The following is a 15611-nucleotide window of genomic DNA, read 5'->3' on the forward strand; positions in this document are numbered from 1 at the left end:
GAGGGGGGCTACTTTCTTGTCCGTCTGTTTGTTCAGTGCAGTCCTCGCAACTGATTTCAAATTAACTCCCGATATGCTAGAGAACTGAAATTTTAAACACAGCGCAGAATTATGTGACAATACAATGTTAACTCATTGATCACTTCAACTTTCATTACATCGTGCAATGGTAATCCCAACGGTCAGTAGTTAGGTTCTACGAGGCACTGTCTCGGCACATTTTGGCATCTCAAATCAACAATGCGCGTGTCACGATTATGCCTGCAGTTGTGTTTTCACTGTGTTCTGGTATCGTTCTCATTACACACCAGTGGTTTGGTCTCAGATTTCATTACGCCTCCAGTTTTCGATCTTAGAATACTCCCTCGAATTTTGTTATTCTGCTGTGCCATCTCTGTTGTCAGTTTTCCCCCCGTTGTTCTCCTCATAACGTATTCTTTTATGGAATCGGTATAGGTAAAGATACAACGGTGTGACTTGTGAAGACATAGCCATTAGTGAAAGGTAAATTTTTTTCCACTTTTCTTTTGCTTTCGTAAACTAGTATTCTTTCTTTGATGGTGTAGAATAGCTCTATTTTGTAATAGATGTGTAAATCGTAGGCATGAAAGCAGCGAGACCTACATCGAAAGTGACATTGGAGCAGCAATATATAGTGAGGTAGAGTTAACTGAGTGTGGTGTGTGTGTGTGTGTGTGTGCGCGCGCAACAGTGTGGCGAGACTCACGTTGTTGATTTGAGATGCGAAAATTTGCTGAGAGAGTGAATCGTGGAACTTAGCGACTGACCGTTGGAATTACCGTAGCAGGATGTAATGAAAGTTGACGTGATCAGTATGGACAGAGATATCGTACAGGGCTAGCCGGTGTGGCTGAGCGGTTCTAGGCGCTTCAGTCTGGAACCGCGCGACCGCTATGGTCGCAGGTTCGAATCCTGCCTCGGGCGTGGATGTGTGTGATGTCCTTAGGTTGGTTAGGTTTAAGTAGTTCTAAGTTCTAGGGGACTGATGACCTCAGATGTTACGTCCCATAGTGCTCAGAGCCATTTTTTTTATCGTACGGTTTCTACAAAATGGACTGTGTCTCAGCGGGTACGGACAATGCTTACGAAAGTAGGCGTTGTCATCATCGAAACCGTGTGAGTGAAATTGTTTTTCTATTTAACCTCATCGTGACAGCCAGGGCACCATAAAACTGTGTATTCTATTTGTCTTCTTAGTGAACAGCCTATTGTATGAAGCCATAACTGTCGGGATAAACATACGCTGATAGGCCAAAACATTATGACCACCTGCTTAATAGCTGTTTTGTCTGTCTTTGGAACGAAATAAATAATCGATTCTGTGTATCACGAATTCGACAGGTACTTCGTACGTTTGTGGTGGTATACGCATTAGATGTCTACACACAAGTCATGTAATTCACGTAAATAACGTGCTGCTGATTTGCGTACTCGGCGATGGCGCCCGATGGTGATCCAGATGGTTTCCATAGGATTTACATCAGGCGAATTTGGCCGCCGAGACATGAAGGTGAGTTCACTATAATGCTCCCGGGTTCGATTCCCGGCGGGGTCAGGGATTTTCACCTGCCTCGAGATGACTGGGTGTTTGTGTTGTCCTCATCATTTCATCATCATCCAGGAAAGTGGCGAAATTGGACTGAGCAAAGATTGGATACTTGTACGGGCGCTGATAACCACGCAGTTGAGCGCCCCACAACCCAAACATCATCATCATCATCACTATAATGCTCCTCAAACCACTGTAGCACGGTTCTGGCTCCGAGACACGAACGATTATACTGCTGAAAGATGACATCACCGTCGGCGAAGGTGCCAAGCTTGAAGGGATTCGATTACTACCACAAGACCCACGCTAGTGCAACAGAACGTCACCCACAGCATGGTACTGCTCCCATCAGTCTGCGGCCGTAGCGAGCTGCACATTTCGAGCCGCCGTTCACCTCGATGGCGGGAGACGACCATCGACTTAGTGTAGCAAAAATGTGATTCACCCGAAGAGCCGACTCGTTTACATTGATCGAAGGTCGAATGTCAGTGGTCCCCTGCCCACAGCAGTCGTTGGGTCAACATGTGAACACTTAGAGGTGGTCTGCTGCGCAGGTCCATGTTCAATAAAGTACGATGTACGGTGTGCTCCGAAACAATTGCGCGTGCGCTAGCATTGTGCTCTTTCGGCAGTAATGCCACAGATCACTGAAACCCAGCTCGCGCTATTCGTCCACGAGACTCAGATGGCCATAGACGCGGGTTCTCAGGTAGATGCCGTGTTTCTTGACTTCCGCAAGGCGTTCGATACAGTTCCTTATAGTCATTCAATGAACAAAGTAAGAGCATATGGACTATTAGATAGATTGTGTGACAGGATTGAAGAGTTCCTAGATAACAGAACGCAGCATGTCATTTTCAATGGAGAGAAGTCTTCCGAAGTAAGAGTGATTTCAGGTGTGCCGCAGGGGAGTGTCGTAGGACCGCTGCTATTCACAATGTACATAAATAACTTTGTGGATAACATCGGAAGTTCACTGCGGCTTTTTGCGGATGATACTGTAGTATATCGAGAGGTTGTAACAATGGAAAATTGTACTGAAATGCAGGAGGATCTGCAACGAACTGACGCATGGTGCAGGGAATGGCAATTGAATCTCAATGTAGACAAGTGTAATGTGCTGCGAATACATATTTAGAAAGGTCCTTTATCATTTAGCTACAATATAGCAGGTCAGCAAGTGGAAGCAGTTAATTCCATAAATTATCTGGGAGTAGGCGTCAGGAGTGATTTAAAATGGAATGACCATATAAAATTCATCTTCGGTAAAACAGATGCCAGACTGAGAGTCATTGGAAGAATCCTAAGGAAATGCAGTCCGAAAAGAAAGGAAGTAGGTTACAGTACACTTGTTCACCCACTGCTTGAATATTGCTCACCGGTGTCGGATCCGTACCAGATAGGGTTGATAGAAGAGATAGAGAAGATCCAACGGAGAGCAGCGCGCTTCGTTACAGGATCATTTAGTAATCGAGAAAGCGTTACGGAGATGATAGATAAACTCCAGTGGAAGACTTTGCAGGAGAGACGCTCAGTAGCTCGGTACGGGCTTTTGTTGAAGTTTCGAGAACATACCTTCACCCAGGAGCCAAGCAGTATAATGCTCCCTCTTACGTATATCTCGCGAAGAGACCATGAGGATAAAATCAGAGAGATTAGAGCCCACACAGAGGTATACCGACAATCTTTCTTTCCACTAACAGTACGAGACCGTAATAGAAGGGAGAACCGATAGAGGTACTCAAATTACCCTCCGCCACACACCGGCAGGTGGCTTGTGGAGTATGGATGTAGATGTAGATGTAGATCACCGTCTATCCTACTTTACAAGGCAGACAAGCCTCCGAGCCCCACGCTCTGTGAAGAGTCGTAAACAACCAACCATTTAACGCCAAGCTGTAGTTTCACTGTCCTACCTATTTCTGTAGATGCTCACGACAATACTGCGTGAACATTCGACCAGCTTCGCCGTTTTCGAGACACTCGTTCACAGACTCTGCGTGATAATAATCTGCCCTTTGTCAAAGTCGCTTATCTCGATGGGTTTCCCCATTTGCAGCTCATATCTTCACTAGGGTGATCCCCTGACCGTGTCTGCTCCGCTTACACACCATACTTCTGTTATACGTGTGCTCACTACACCACTAGGCTGCATCCACCGTCGCAGTAGCAGCTGTCATACTGTTTTGGCTTATCAATGTAATTACAGTTGCGGATCAGATGCAACAACAGTCTTGCTGAATGTGAATTTTGCAGTTGCGGTAGTCTTATGCACACGTGAAGAACAATTCTGTCGTGGTAGGAAATTATCATGAAGAGTGTGTAAAGTACTGAAGCTAGAATTTAGTAAGTATAACGAGTAAAAACGACCATGTGCTAAATTTGTGGACTGTCACCAACAATTACATATATTCAGCCAGTGGCCTGTCAAATGCCACTGCAGATGACTTTGCAATATAACCGAGAATAGCCTTACCCAGCGTACTTGGCCATGGAACTATGACGGACGGAGTTGATGTAAGAACTTCGTCTGCAGCATCACAAACCGCCTCCAACAGATAAGCTGCACTGCTGTGCGCTCCCCCAGTTAAATACTAACAGAATTTAGCAGTTAAAATTACCAATAGTTGGCTTCATTATAAAACTATTTTCTGTCTTTTCCTTTCCTTAACATTTGCTACGTAAATAAAATTGCTGGAAGTGATCCATTAACTTTCGCTGTAGCTTTATTGGCCCATCATTAGCTATTTTTCCTTTACATAAACTGTCTCTTTCTTTTAAATTAATTCTGTTGCAGTTGCATGTGTGTTGTGTGATGTCTTTTGAGTGGATATGTTACAAACGCGTGTGCAATGTTAACTTCAAAGAGAGTTTATATACCTTAACGTTTGATATGGTCGGGCGCATAAATCGCGGTGTCCGCCAGTAATTCCTGGCCACCGACCAATAGAATTAAAGCTGCTTGTTCGCTATTGGTGTAAGTTTCGCGGCGAGGGTAAATTCAATGTGACAGCTGTAAAAACTACGCAGGCTATCTCCAGAATGAGATTTTCACTCTTACAGCGGAGTGTGCACTGATATGAAACTTCCTCACAGATTAAAACTGCGTGCCGGACCGTGACTCGAACTCGGGACCTTTGCCTTTCGCTCTTGCCCGCGAAAGTCAAAGGTCCCGAGTTCGAGTCTCGGTCCGGCACACAGTTTTAATCTGACAGGAAGTTTCATACGCAGGCTATGTTTACGTCGTACTTAGAGTCATGTTGTCACACTTTCACGAGTAATAACTGGTTGTTAATGATTATAGGGATTAGAGAACAGATATATATCAATGGGAATAGTAAACGAATTTGGCTGATTTACATAATTTAGTGACTAGGTTGACTCACATACTCCACGTGCAGACAGTTCGGGAGTAAAACGCGTTCTCCTGGGGCGAAATAATCAGACTTCAACTCAGTTAGGTTATTTCTAACAAAACTTCATACGAAAACGCCATCTATAATAGACTATAGAAAACTACACCGGTGGGAACCGTTTTCTTCAGAGACTGACTTCAGAAGGTTAGCCATATTTTACAAAAGTCGTTATTATTGAGCTGTGAGCCATATTTAAGATCTACGTATCTCGTTAAAAGTCTGTCAAGTTTTCTATATTTTCTTACCAAGTTCTTGCGAATTAATTTCACTTTCGCGAATACGGCAAAAATCTTCCGACATTGTTTCGTAGACACTTTGTTGTACCTCTTCTTTTCTTGGACCGTGTCGCCCCGATATTTAAATAAAAACGTTTTCCTCATTACTACAGAATAAGAAGTGTCTAAATTATTTTCTATTCATTTGTAACTGTATTCTGTATTCTTGATATATGTGCAGCAGCGGTACATTTCAATTGATATACAGTACTTTATCACACCCGTGATAAATTAACTTCTTTTTCTTATTCGGAAAATAGCTTTTATATAGCAACAACCACAAGTTCACGAGAAGCATCTCAAGTCGTATAATATAAAGTTCGTAAAAATTCGTATGGTACGGCGGCCGCTGTGGCCGAGCAGTTCTAGACGCTTCAGTCCGGAACCGCGCTGCTGCTACGGTCGCATCCTGCTATGGGACTTAACATCTGAGGTCTTCAGTCCCCTAGACTTAGAACTACTTAAACTTAACTAACCTAAGGACATCACACACATCCATGCCCGGGGCAGGATTCGAACCTGCAACCGCAGCAGCAGCGCGGTTCCGGACTATAGCACCTAGAACCGCTCGGCCACAGAGGCCGGCTGAAAAAGAATCATATAATTATAGACGTTAACCTACAGGAGGCGTTGTACTTTCCTCAACTATACTATACTATATACTCAACCCCTCTCCCCCCATCTGCCGTAAGAAATATTGCCGTTTTTATGCACTACGGCAGAGAGCAGGTATGTCTTTTATGAATATACACTGAAGCCGTAAGGAAACCGGTATAGGCATGCGTATTCAAATACACAGATACGTAAACAGGCAGAATACGGCGATGCGGTCAGCAACGCCTGTATAATAGTAACTTGTAACAAGTGTCTGGCGCAGTTGTTAGATCGGTTACTGCTGCTACAATGCCGGCGACCGCTACGGTCGCAGGTTCGAATCCTGCCTCGGGCATGGATGTGTGTGATGTCTTTAGGTTAGTTAGGTTTAATTAGTTCAAAGTTCTAGGGGACTGATGACCTCAGAAGTCCCATAGTGCTCAGAGGCATTTGAACCAGTTCCACGCGTCGCAGACATTTGAAACACGTCCGCACTATTTCACGATTTACACTCAGCACAGACAGTTGGGGTACACTGATTCCGTCCTGGGGGGGTACGGGGTGGCGGCAGGAAGGGCATCCGGCCATCGTTAACACTAACACTACCAAATCCGTTGTAACCACGCCGACCCTGCGATCGCTGTGGGACTATGGCGAAAGCGAAAGAAAGAAAGGAAGAAGCTAGGTTAATTACAAGGTGTGTGGTTTCAGAGTATCAGCCCGAAACCGGCAAGCACTGCAGCAGACTCTTATGTCAGTGTGACTGAGATAGTCGAAATAAAAAAAAAAATAACATCTCTTCTGCACATGATATAATGATTGCAACTGAACAACAATCAGAGTAAAACATACCCATACAAAACAGCTTCAGCGAAACCATAACGTATAGATATCGCTGGTTGATGACAGTGCACTGGGGTACGAGGAAAAAGAATGAGAGGACGAAGGAATGACGCGACTGCGTGTGTGCAGGCAGCCCCCAGCAAGCGCCATGTACGTCTCGGCGGAGGAAGGCCAGACGCAGCCCGAGCTGCAGTCGGAGCCGCCGGCGGAGGCCCGCAGCTGCGAGTCGCCGGTGGCGGAGTTCTTCGGCGGCGCCTCGGTGCTGGTGACGGGCGGCACCGGCTTCCTGGGCAAGGTGCTCGTCGAGAAGCTGCTGCGCACCTGCCCGCGCCTGCGCTCCGTCTACCTGCTCGTCCGCACCAAGAAGGGCCGAGCGCCGCACCAGCGCCTCGACCAGCTCTTCTCCCAGCAGGTAGGCCGCCGCCAAGTTTAAAACTGTGCCTCGCTCATTTATTTTATTCCACAACCGTATCAAGTCATGCTAATTGCCAGTAATTTAGTACAGGGTTATTACAAATGATTGAAGTGATTTCACAGCTCTACAATAACTTTATTATTTGAGATATTTTCACAATGCTTTGCACACACATACAAAAACTCAAAAAGTTTTTTTAGGCATTCACAAATGTTCGATATGTGCCCCTTTAGTGATTCGGCAGACATCTAGCCGATAATCAAGTTCCTCCCACAATCGGCGCAGCATGTCCCCATCAATGAGTTCGAAAGCATCGTTGACGCGAGCTCGCAGTTCTGGCACGTTTCTTGGCAGAGGAGGTTTAAACAGTGAATCTTTCACATAACCCCACAGAAAGAAATTGCATGGGGCTAAGTCGGGAGAGCGTGGAGGCCATGACATGAATTGCTGATCGTGATCTCCACCACGACCGATCCATCGGTTTTCGTATCTCCTGTTTAAGAAATGCCGAACATCATGATGGAAGTGCGGTGGAGCACCATCCTGTTGAAAGATGAAGTCGGCGCTGTCGGTCTCCAGTTGTGGCATGAGCCAATTTTCCAGCATGTCCAGATACACGTGGCCTGTAACGTTTTTTTCGCAGAAGAAAAAGGGGCCGTAAACTTTAAACCGTGAGATTGCACAAAACGCGTTAACTTTTGGTGAATTGCGAATTTGCTGCACGAAAGCGTGAGGATTCTCTACCGCCCAGATTCGCACATTGTCTCTGTTCACTTCACCATTAAGAAAAAATGTTGCTTCATCACTGAAAACAAGTTTCGCACTGAACGCATCCTCTTCCATGAGCTGTTGCAACCGCGCCGAAAATTCAAAGCGTTTGACTTTGTCATCGGGTGTCAGGGCTTGTAGCAATTGTAAACGGTAAGGCTTCTGCTTTAGCCTTTTCTGTAAGATTTTCCAAACCGTCGGCTGTGGTACGTTTAGCTCCCTGCTTGCTTTATTCGTCGACTTCCGCGGGCTACGCGTGAAACTTTCCCGCACGCGTTCAATCGTTTCTTCGCTCACTGCAGACCGACCCGTTCATTTCCCCTTACAGAGGCATCCAGAAGCTTTAAACTGCGCTTACCATCACCCAATGGAGTTACCAGTTGGTGGATCTTTGTTGAACTTTGTCCTGAAGTGTCGTTGCACTGTTATGACTGACTGATGTGAGTGCGTTTGAAGCACGACATACGCTTTCTCGGCTCCTGTCGCGATTTTGTCTCAGTGCGCTCTCTAGCGCTCTGGCGGCAGAAACCTGAAGTGCGGCTTCAGCCGAACAAAACTTTATGACTTTTTCTACGTATCTGTAGTGTGTCGTGACCATATGTCAATGAATGGAGCTACAGTGAATTTATGAAATCGCTTCAATCATTTGTAATAGCCCTGTATATTACACAAATGTTTTTGCATTTACTTTTCACAGGATTGGCTTATATAACCAAAGATACACAACCTGACGATAATTTGTGTTTTACTAAAGTTCAGTGTGAGCTGTGCGTGGCTCATGTTCCCGCCATCGTGTATATTACACCCTGTTTTTAACGTACTTCCTCAGTACGTTAATTTAAATTACTGGTGTTACTGAGTTGCTGGCTTGCCTGACCGTGAGCGGGGCTAGCAGCACGTATCAGTATGTCTCCTGTAATGTGACAACGTGCCGTCTAGTGAATGCTAGGCATAGTTAAGGTGCAACGGTAGAGAAAGTGGATGCTTATGCCATCTGTGGGCAAGAATCGAAGGCAAAGCGGAAGTGCTTCCGGCTGGTGGCAGCTAAATTAAAGAACGCTATGCGGGAGACAGAGCCTGGCTTGTGCTGCGCTCTGACAGAGAAATAACAAAAGAATTAAACTAAATAATATTGTTACGTGTAGTAAAAATATGAATGTAATATTACTTTTGTGGTGTCACCGCCAGACGCCACACTTGCTAGGTGGTAGCCTTTAAATCGGCCGCGGTCCGTTAGTATACGTCGGACCCGCGTGTCGCCACTGTCAGTGATTGCAGACCGAGCGCCACCACACGGCAGGTCTAGAGAGACTTCCTAGCACTCGCCCCAGTTGTACAGCGACTTTGCTAGAGATGGTTCACGGACAAATTACGCTCTCATTTGCCGAGACGATAGTTAGCATAGCCTTCAGCTACGTCATTTGCTACGACCTAGCAAGGCGCCATTATCAATTGCTATTTATATTGCGATGCATGTACAGTCAGACCGATGTTCACCAATTATGGATTAAAGTTGAGTATTCCAGCAGCTACGTACTTTTCTTGCTAGTATAATTGCTTTACCTATTCCAGACCTCACGCCAGCCTGCGTGAGCTTAGACACGTGCCTTTCGGCTTCCTCCAAACCCCGTGAATTGGGTCCTGCTAATTCACAACTTTAATATATGAAAATGACTGTAATTGAATATTGCAATGCTATGGTATGTTCAATTGTAAATAGAGAACTTGGCACAATGTAAAATAATGTTTATATGCGGGGGTGATCCCCGAGAAGAGAACAGTGTACAGGTTGGCGCAAAATATTGGTGGTAGAAGTAAGCTGGCGTAGCTCTGAGGCAGAACAAGTGTTAAGTGGCGTAAAAATGACTGCTGGTGTGTGCTATGGTAACGTTGCTAAAAGCCCATTTAGAAGTGAGCTGAAAACAGATATGGACTTCGTTTACCAGATAGCTACAAGCTAAATGGACACTAAGGCTTGTAAGACGAGGTATTTCGACGAAGATGGGCTGTGAGCGGCGAAATAGTACGGTTTCCCGCTCTGAGGTACATGGCACTGCATGGTCCAATGCTGTGTTAATTGCAACGAGTTGCTTGTGCCAACGGCGAGGTGTGAAGGGACCAGTAGCTGCATCCAACGGCGTATTGTGATCTCAATAACTGATGAGGTCCATTGGTGAGCTCACTTCGGTACTAACGAAATAGAAGTTTCCTTACAAGAGTATTATTATGAACAGTGGTGCGTGGGTGTCGGCGTAGCTATATTACAAGAGAAAATAGTCAGAATTGACGCCGAAATTGCCAACAGACGCCGCTTCATGCTCGATGCGGTGGCTTTTTTCAGTACATTGCCATAGTCAAAAATTACTCGGTTCCGTCCGAGCAACGTGATTCTCAATTAGTGTTTTCAGTAACTGTATTCACAAGCAGGTCTATATTGTTCATTAATTAAGTGTTCAAGCAAATTGCTGCCACCACAGTACACATTGTGCCTTCAGCACAATGCAAGCTCAGTAACATTAAATTCAGTAATTACAATTAACCTAAAACAAGTTCAAGTGTTTTTCATGTGTGTTTATGTATTGTGAAACGATTTCAGGCTGTGGTATTGTTTTAAATGAATAATGTCCTCCTTCTAGGCAATATCAAACATACAGAATTAAGTGCTCCCTGTTCAGTCACTTCAATGAGATTATCAGTGCTACTAATAATCAAATAGAGACGTAAAAATAAGTTTGTTACCCGCCATTATCATTATTTATTCCAAAAATTCCGTGTAGTAGTTGGATCACCATGGGGTTCTATTCAAACCTATTACACGCGAGAGCCGCTTTCCAGAAGTCTGATGCCGCATGGTCTAATAATAATACAGTAAATTCGGGTAGTGACATCGCACCCCTATCATACTATCTTTGATCAACTGCTATTACTTCCCAGTCGTTGTCTGTCGTAAGCCAGTTCAGGTCGCTAGTTCGGGTCTGCCAGTCAGTTGGAACGCGTCTGGAGCACAGTCCGGACCTGCCAGTGGGGGAGTTGCAATGCGGCGCTAGTGCAGTCAGGTTGGAGCAGCAGTAAGGTCTGCGTCGACGTGGCTCGCCTGACCATTGCCGCCATTGAGCTGGGCCACGGTCTTGGTGAACCGTCAGTCGGTCGTCCTACCGGACGACGCGTTTTGGCTCGCTGATCGTTCATGAGTCAGCTGTGTGTGTGTGTGTGCATCGACTCCTGATTTGTCTTCGTGCGTGCTTAGTGACTGTTGGGTATCGTTCAGGTCTTCGTGTAAGTGTTTGTCAGGTTGTGTGTGTAGTTGACTATTTCCACTGACGACTATTTTAGATGTTGTCGGCATTCTGAGGGAGTCGGTCGGTTGGTGCGGACCAGGTAGGATATCTCCGTGTGGTGCAGTCGGCTGGGTCCGCTGGCGGTCCCTGCATAGTGTCGAAGCATGTGTGCAGCTGTCCGATCGCTAAGACCTTCGTGGCTCACTGACCCAGGACGTCAAAGTTGAGTGGTGTGTTAGCTACCCAAGCCACATCCGTTCATGTTGTGTCGTTCGTTTTGGTGGTTCGCTGTTGGGGTGCTTTTCCTGTGAGCAACACCAGAGGTTTCTAGTGGAGAAATCGAGCCGCCTTGCGGTGGAATAATATTGGTTCACTACAATTCAAGTGCACCAGCGGAATTTTCTGCATTATGGCCGTTAGTGTTCGGTCTGTGACAGTCTCTTGGTTGGGTTTCTAACGGATCAAGTGTAGTTGGGCCCACTACCTGTCCCACCTAAGTGAACGTTAATGTTTCGAAGGCAGCCCCCCACCCCTGGAGGCGTCTGAGTGCCGTTGTCTGTATTGTCCTTTTCATAGGTGTTTAATAGTCTGTTGGTAATCTATTATAGCCAATGTCTTAAAAGAAAATTTTTTAATATGTTTTATGTAAATCAATTTATGTAAATAAATTCTGGGCCTTCAGCCGCTTAAAACCTTATCCTTAAATTTAGTTATTGTCGTTGCGTTGCTTTCTCAGTTAGCGTGCGTTCGGCCATTGAAAATTTAAAAGTTAAGGTGTTTTGAAATTTTGGAAAATCAACTGTGGGCCTTCAGCCGCTTAAAGCCTTATTCTCAAAATTTCCCCTTAAGCGAAAACATTGCGGCTTCTGCCTTAAAAGATTATGGTAATGTAATTTAAAATTTTGAAATTTAATTGTGGCGTTCAGGCGTTTCTATTGCACCTTATATATATGTATTATTTGCTACTTTAACTGCATTTTTATCTTGTTGATTTTTAAGATTTCTTGTTTGGAAGCCTTCAGCCGTGAAAGAATTTTGAGTAAAACTGACCGACACCTTATTTAGCCCTTTCCACAATCTTAATCCCGTGTTCTGCCCAGCGGGTTCAGCGGGCGTTTCACAGAGATTTTTGAAACGTTTATAAATTGAAATTCTAGACTGTTGACAGTTACATTATTCATAAGTTTTCTATGGCTGTGGTCCTCCACCAAAGAAGAATTATTGAGCCGAGATGGTGTTCGTGTACGGCCAAGCAAATGGGAACGGTCGAGAGGCAGCACGGCTACACCGAAACTACACCACATAAAATCTACATCTACATGGCTACTCAGCAATTCACACTTAAGTGCCTGGCAGAGGGTTCATCGAACCATTTTCATACTACTTCCCTAACATTCCACTCTCGAATGCCGCGTGGGAAAAAGGGACACCTAAATCTTTCCGTTCGAGCTCTGATTTCTCTTATTTATTATGATGATCATTTCTCCCTACGTAGGTGGGTGTCAACAAAATATTTATGCATTCGGAAGAAAAATTTGCTGATTGAAATTTCGTGAATAGATCTCGCCGCAAAGAAAATCGCCTTTGTTTCAGTGGCTGCCACCCCACCTCGCGTATCATATCAGTGACACTCTCACCCCTATTGCGCGATAACACGAAACGAGCTGCCCTTCTTTGCACTTTTTCGATGTCCCCCGTCAATCCTACCTGGTAAGGATCCCACCCCGATCAGCAGTATTCCAGCAGAGGACGGAAAAGTGTAATGTAGGCTGTCTCTTTAGTGAGTTTGTCGCATCTTCTAAGTGTCCTGCTAGCAAAGCGCAGTCTTCGTTTCGCCTTCCCCACAATATTATCTATGTGGTCTTTCCAATTTAAGTTGCTTGTAATTGTAATTCCTAGGTATTTGGTCGAAATGACAGCCCTTGGATTTGTGCGATTTATCGTATACACAAAATTTATCGGGTTTCTTTTAGTACCCATGCGGATGATCTCGCACTTTTCTTTGTTTAGTGCCAATTGACACTTTTCGCACCATACAGAAATTCTCTCTAGATCATTTTGTAATTGGAATTGATGGTCTGATGACTTTACTAGACGGTAAATTGCAGCATCATCTGCAGACAATCTAAGGGGGCTGCTCACATTATCGCCTAGATCATTTATGTAAATCAGGAACAGCATAGGGACTATGACACTACCTTGCGGAACGCCAGATACCACTTCTGTTCTACTCGATGATTTACCGTCTATCACTAGTAACTGTGACCTCTCTGAGAGGAAACTACGAAACCAGTCACACAACTGAGACGACACTCCATATGCACGCCATTTGATTAATAGTCGCTTGTGAGGAACGGTATCAAAAGCCTTCTGGAAATCTGGGAATGTGGAATCGATCTGAGACCCCCTTGTGGACAGCACTCATTACTTCATGAGAATAAAGAGCTAGCTGTGTTGCACAAGAACGTTATTTTCTGAATCCGTGTTGGTTATGTATCAATAAGTCATTTTCTTCAAGGTGATTCATAACGTTCGAGTACAGTATATGCTCCAAAATCCTACTGCAAATTGAGGTCAGTGATATGGGTCTGTAATTTCCTTTCTTGAATATTGGTGTGATCTGTGCTACTTTCCAGTCTTCAGCAACAGACCTTTCGTCAAGTGAGCGATTGTATATGATTGCTAAGAAAGGCGCTATTGTGTCTGAATACTCTGAAAGGAACCTGATTGGTATACCATCAGAACCGGGTGACTTGCCTTTACTAAGTGATTTGAGTTGTTTCGCAACAAAAAAATGATTCAAATGGCTCTGAGCACTATGGGACTCAACTACTGAGGTCGTTAGTCCCCTAGAACTTAGAACTAGTTAAACCTAACTACGCTAAGGACATCACACACATCCATGCCCGAGGCAGGATTCGAACCTGCGACCGTAGCGGTCTCGCGGTTCCAGACTGCAGCGCCTAGAACCGCACGGCCACTTCGGCCGGCGTTTCGCAACACCTAAGATATCTACTTTTATGTCACTCATGCTAACAGTTGTACTGGTTTCGAATTCTGGAATATTTACTTCGTCTTCTTTCGTGAAGGAATTACGGAAAACTCTATTTAGTAACTCCGCTTTAGTGGCACCATCATCGGTAACATTTCCGTCGCCATCGCGCAGTGACGGTATTGACTGTTTTTTCCACTGGTGTACTTTACATATGACCAGAATCTCTTTGGGTTTTCTACCATATTTTGAGACTATGGTTCATTGTGGAAACTATTAAAAGCATCTCCCATTGCCGTCCGCACTGAATTTCGAGCTTCCGTGAAACTTAGCCAGTCTTGGGAATTTTGCGTTCTTCTGGATTTTGCATGCTTTTTTCGTTGCTTCTGCAACAGTGTTCTGACGTGTTTTGTGTACCATGGTGGATCAGTCCCGTCTCTTATTAACTTATGCGGTATGAATCTGTCTATTGCTGTCGATACTGTATCTTTGAATTTGAGCCATATCTGGTCAACACTTACATAATTAGGTTGGAAGGAATAGAGACCCTCTCTTAGGAAGGCATCAAGCGAATTTTTATCTGCTGCTTTAAGTAGATATATTTTACGTTTATTTTTACTGGTTTTGGTTGATATGGTTTTGAGCCTCGCTACAATGACCTTGTCTTCACTAATCCCTGTATTCGTCATGACGCTCTCTATTAGATCAGGATTATTTGTGGCTAAGAGGTCAGGTATGTTTTCGCAACCATTTACAATTCGTGTGGGCTCATGAATTAATTGCTCAAAGTAGTTTTCAGAGAAAGCATTTAGTACAATTTCGGAAGATGTTTTCTGTCTTCCACCGGCTTTGAACATGTGTTTTCGCCAACAAATCGAGGTCATATTGAAGTCTCCACCAATTATAACTGTATGAGTGGGGTACTTATTTGTAATGAGATTCAAGTTTCCTTTGAAGCGTTCAGCTAATATATCTTCTGAGTCGCAGGGTCGGTAGAAGAACCCAATTATTATTTTGGTATGGCTGTTGAGTATAACCTCTACCCATAGTAATTCGCAAAACTATCTATTTCAACCTCACTACAAGATAAACTACTACCAAGAGACACAAACACACCACCACCTACTTTATTTAATATATCATTCGGAACACGGTTTGCGCCTCTGTACAGGGTGAAAAGTATTTAAACCGACAAACTCTGGGAGGTTGTAGGGGCCATCAAAACAAATATTTTTCCCTAATGTCATTTTTTCCTATGAGGGGTAGTTAACCTGGTAGAGAAAGATTTCTCTGGCGGCAAATTCATTAAACCAACAAACACTTTTCCATTTTTTATGACCAAGAGACAACACATTAACACAACCCAATTTCAGTTACAGCAGATTTTCAAAAATACCTCCATTGACATGTAAACAAAGGTTACACCGCCGGATCATGTTCTGCCTGACACGGGCAAAAAC

The 15611-nt window shown here is 44.4% G+C and overlaps 1 protein-coding gene across 2 annotated transcripts in view; it reads left to right on the top strand.

The window, feature by feature from the left end:
- Positions 1–15611, top strand: part of LOC126419044 (fatty acyl-CoA reductase wat-like) — a 250451-nt gene that overhangs the window by 122376 nt on the left and 112464 nt on the right. For both annotated transcript variants that reach the window (XM_050086115.1, XM_050086116.1), the window contains exon 2: positions 6828–7110. In XM_050086115.1, the coding sequence (XP_049942072.1) occupies positions 6847–7110 (264 nt within the window). In that variant the 5' untranslated portion in view covers positions 6828–6846. The remainder of the gene's footprint in view (positions 1–6827; positions 7111–15611) is intronic.

The sequence above is a fragment of the Schistocerca serialis genome, chromosome 9 (assembly GCF_023864345.2).
Source record: "Schistocerca serialis cubense isolate TAMUIC-IGC-003099 chromosome 9, iqSchSeri2.2, whole genome shotgun sequence".
Classification (NCBI taxonomy): domain Eukaryota; kingdom Metazoa; phylum Arthropoda; class Insecta; order Orthoptera; family Acrididae; genus Schistocerca; species Schistocerca serialis.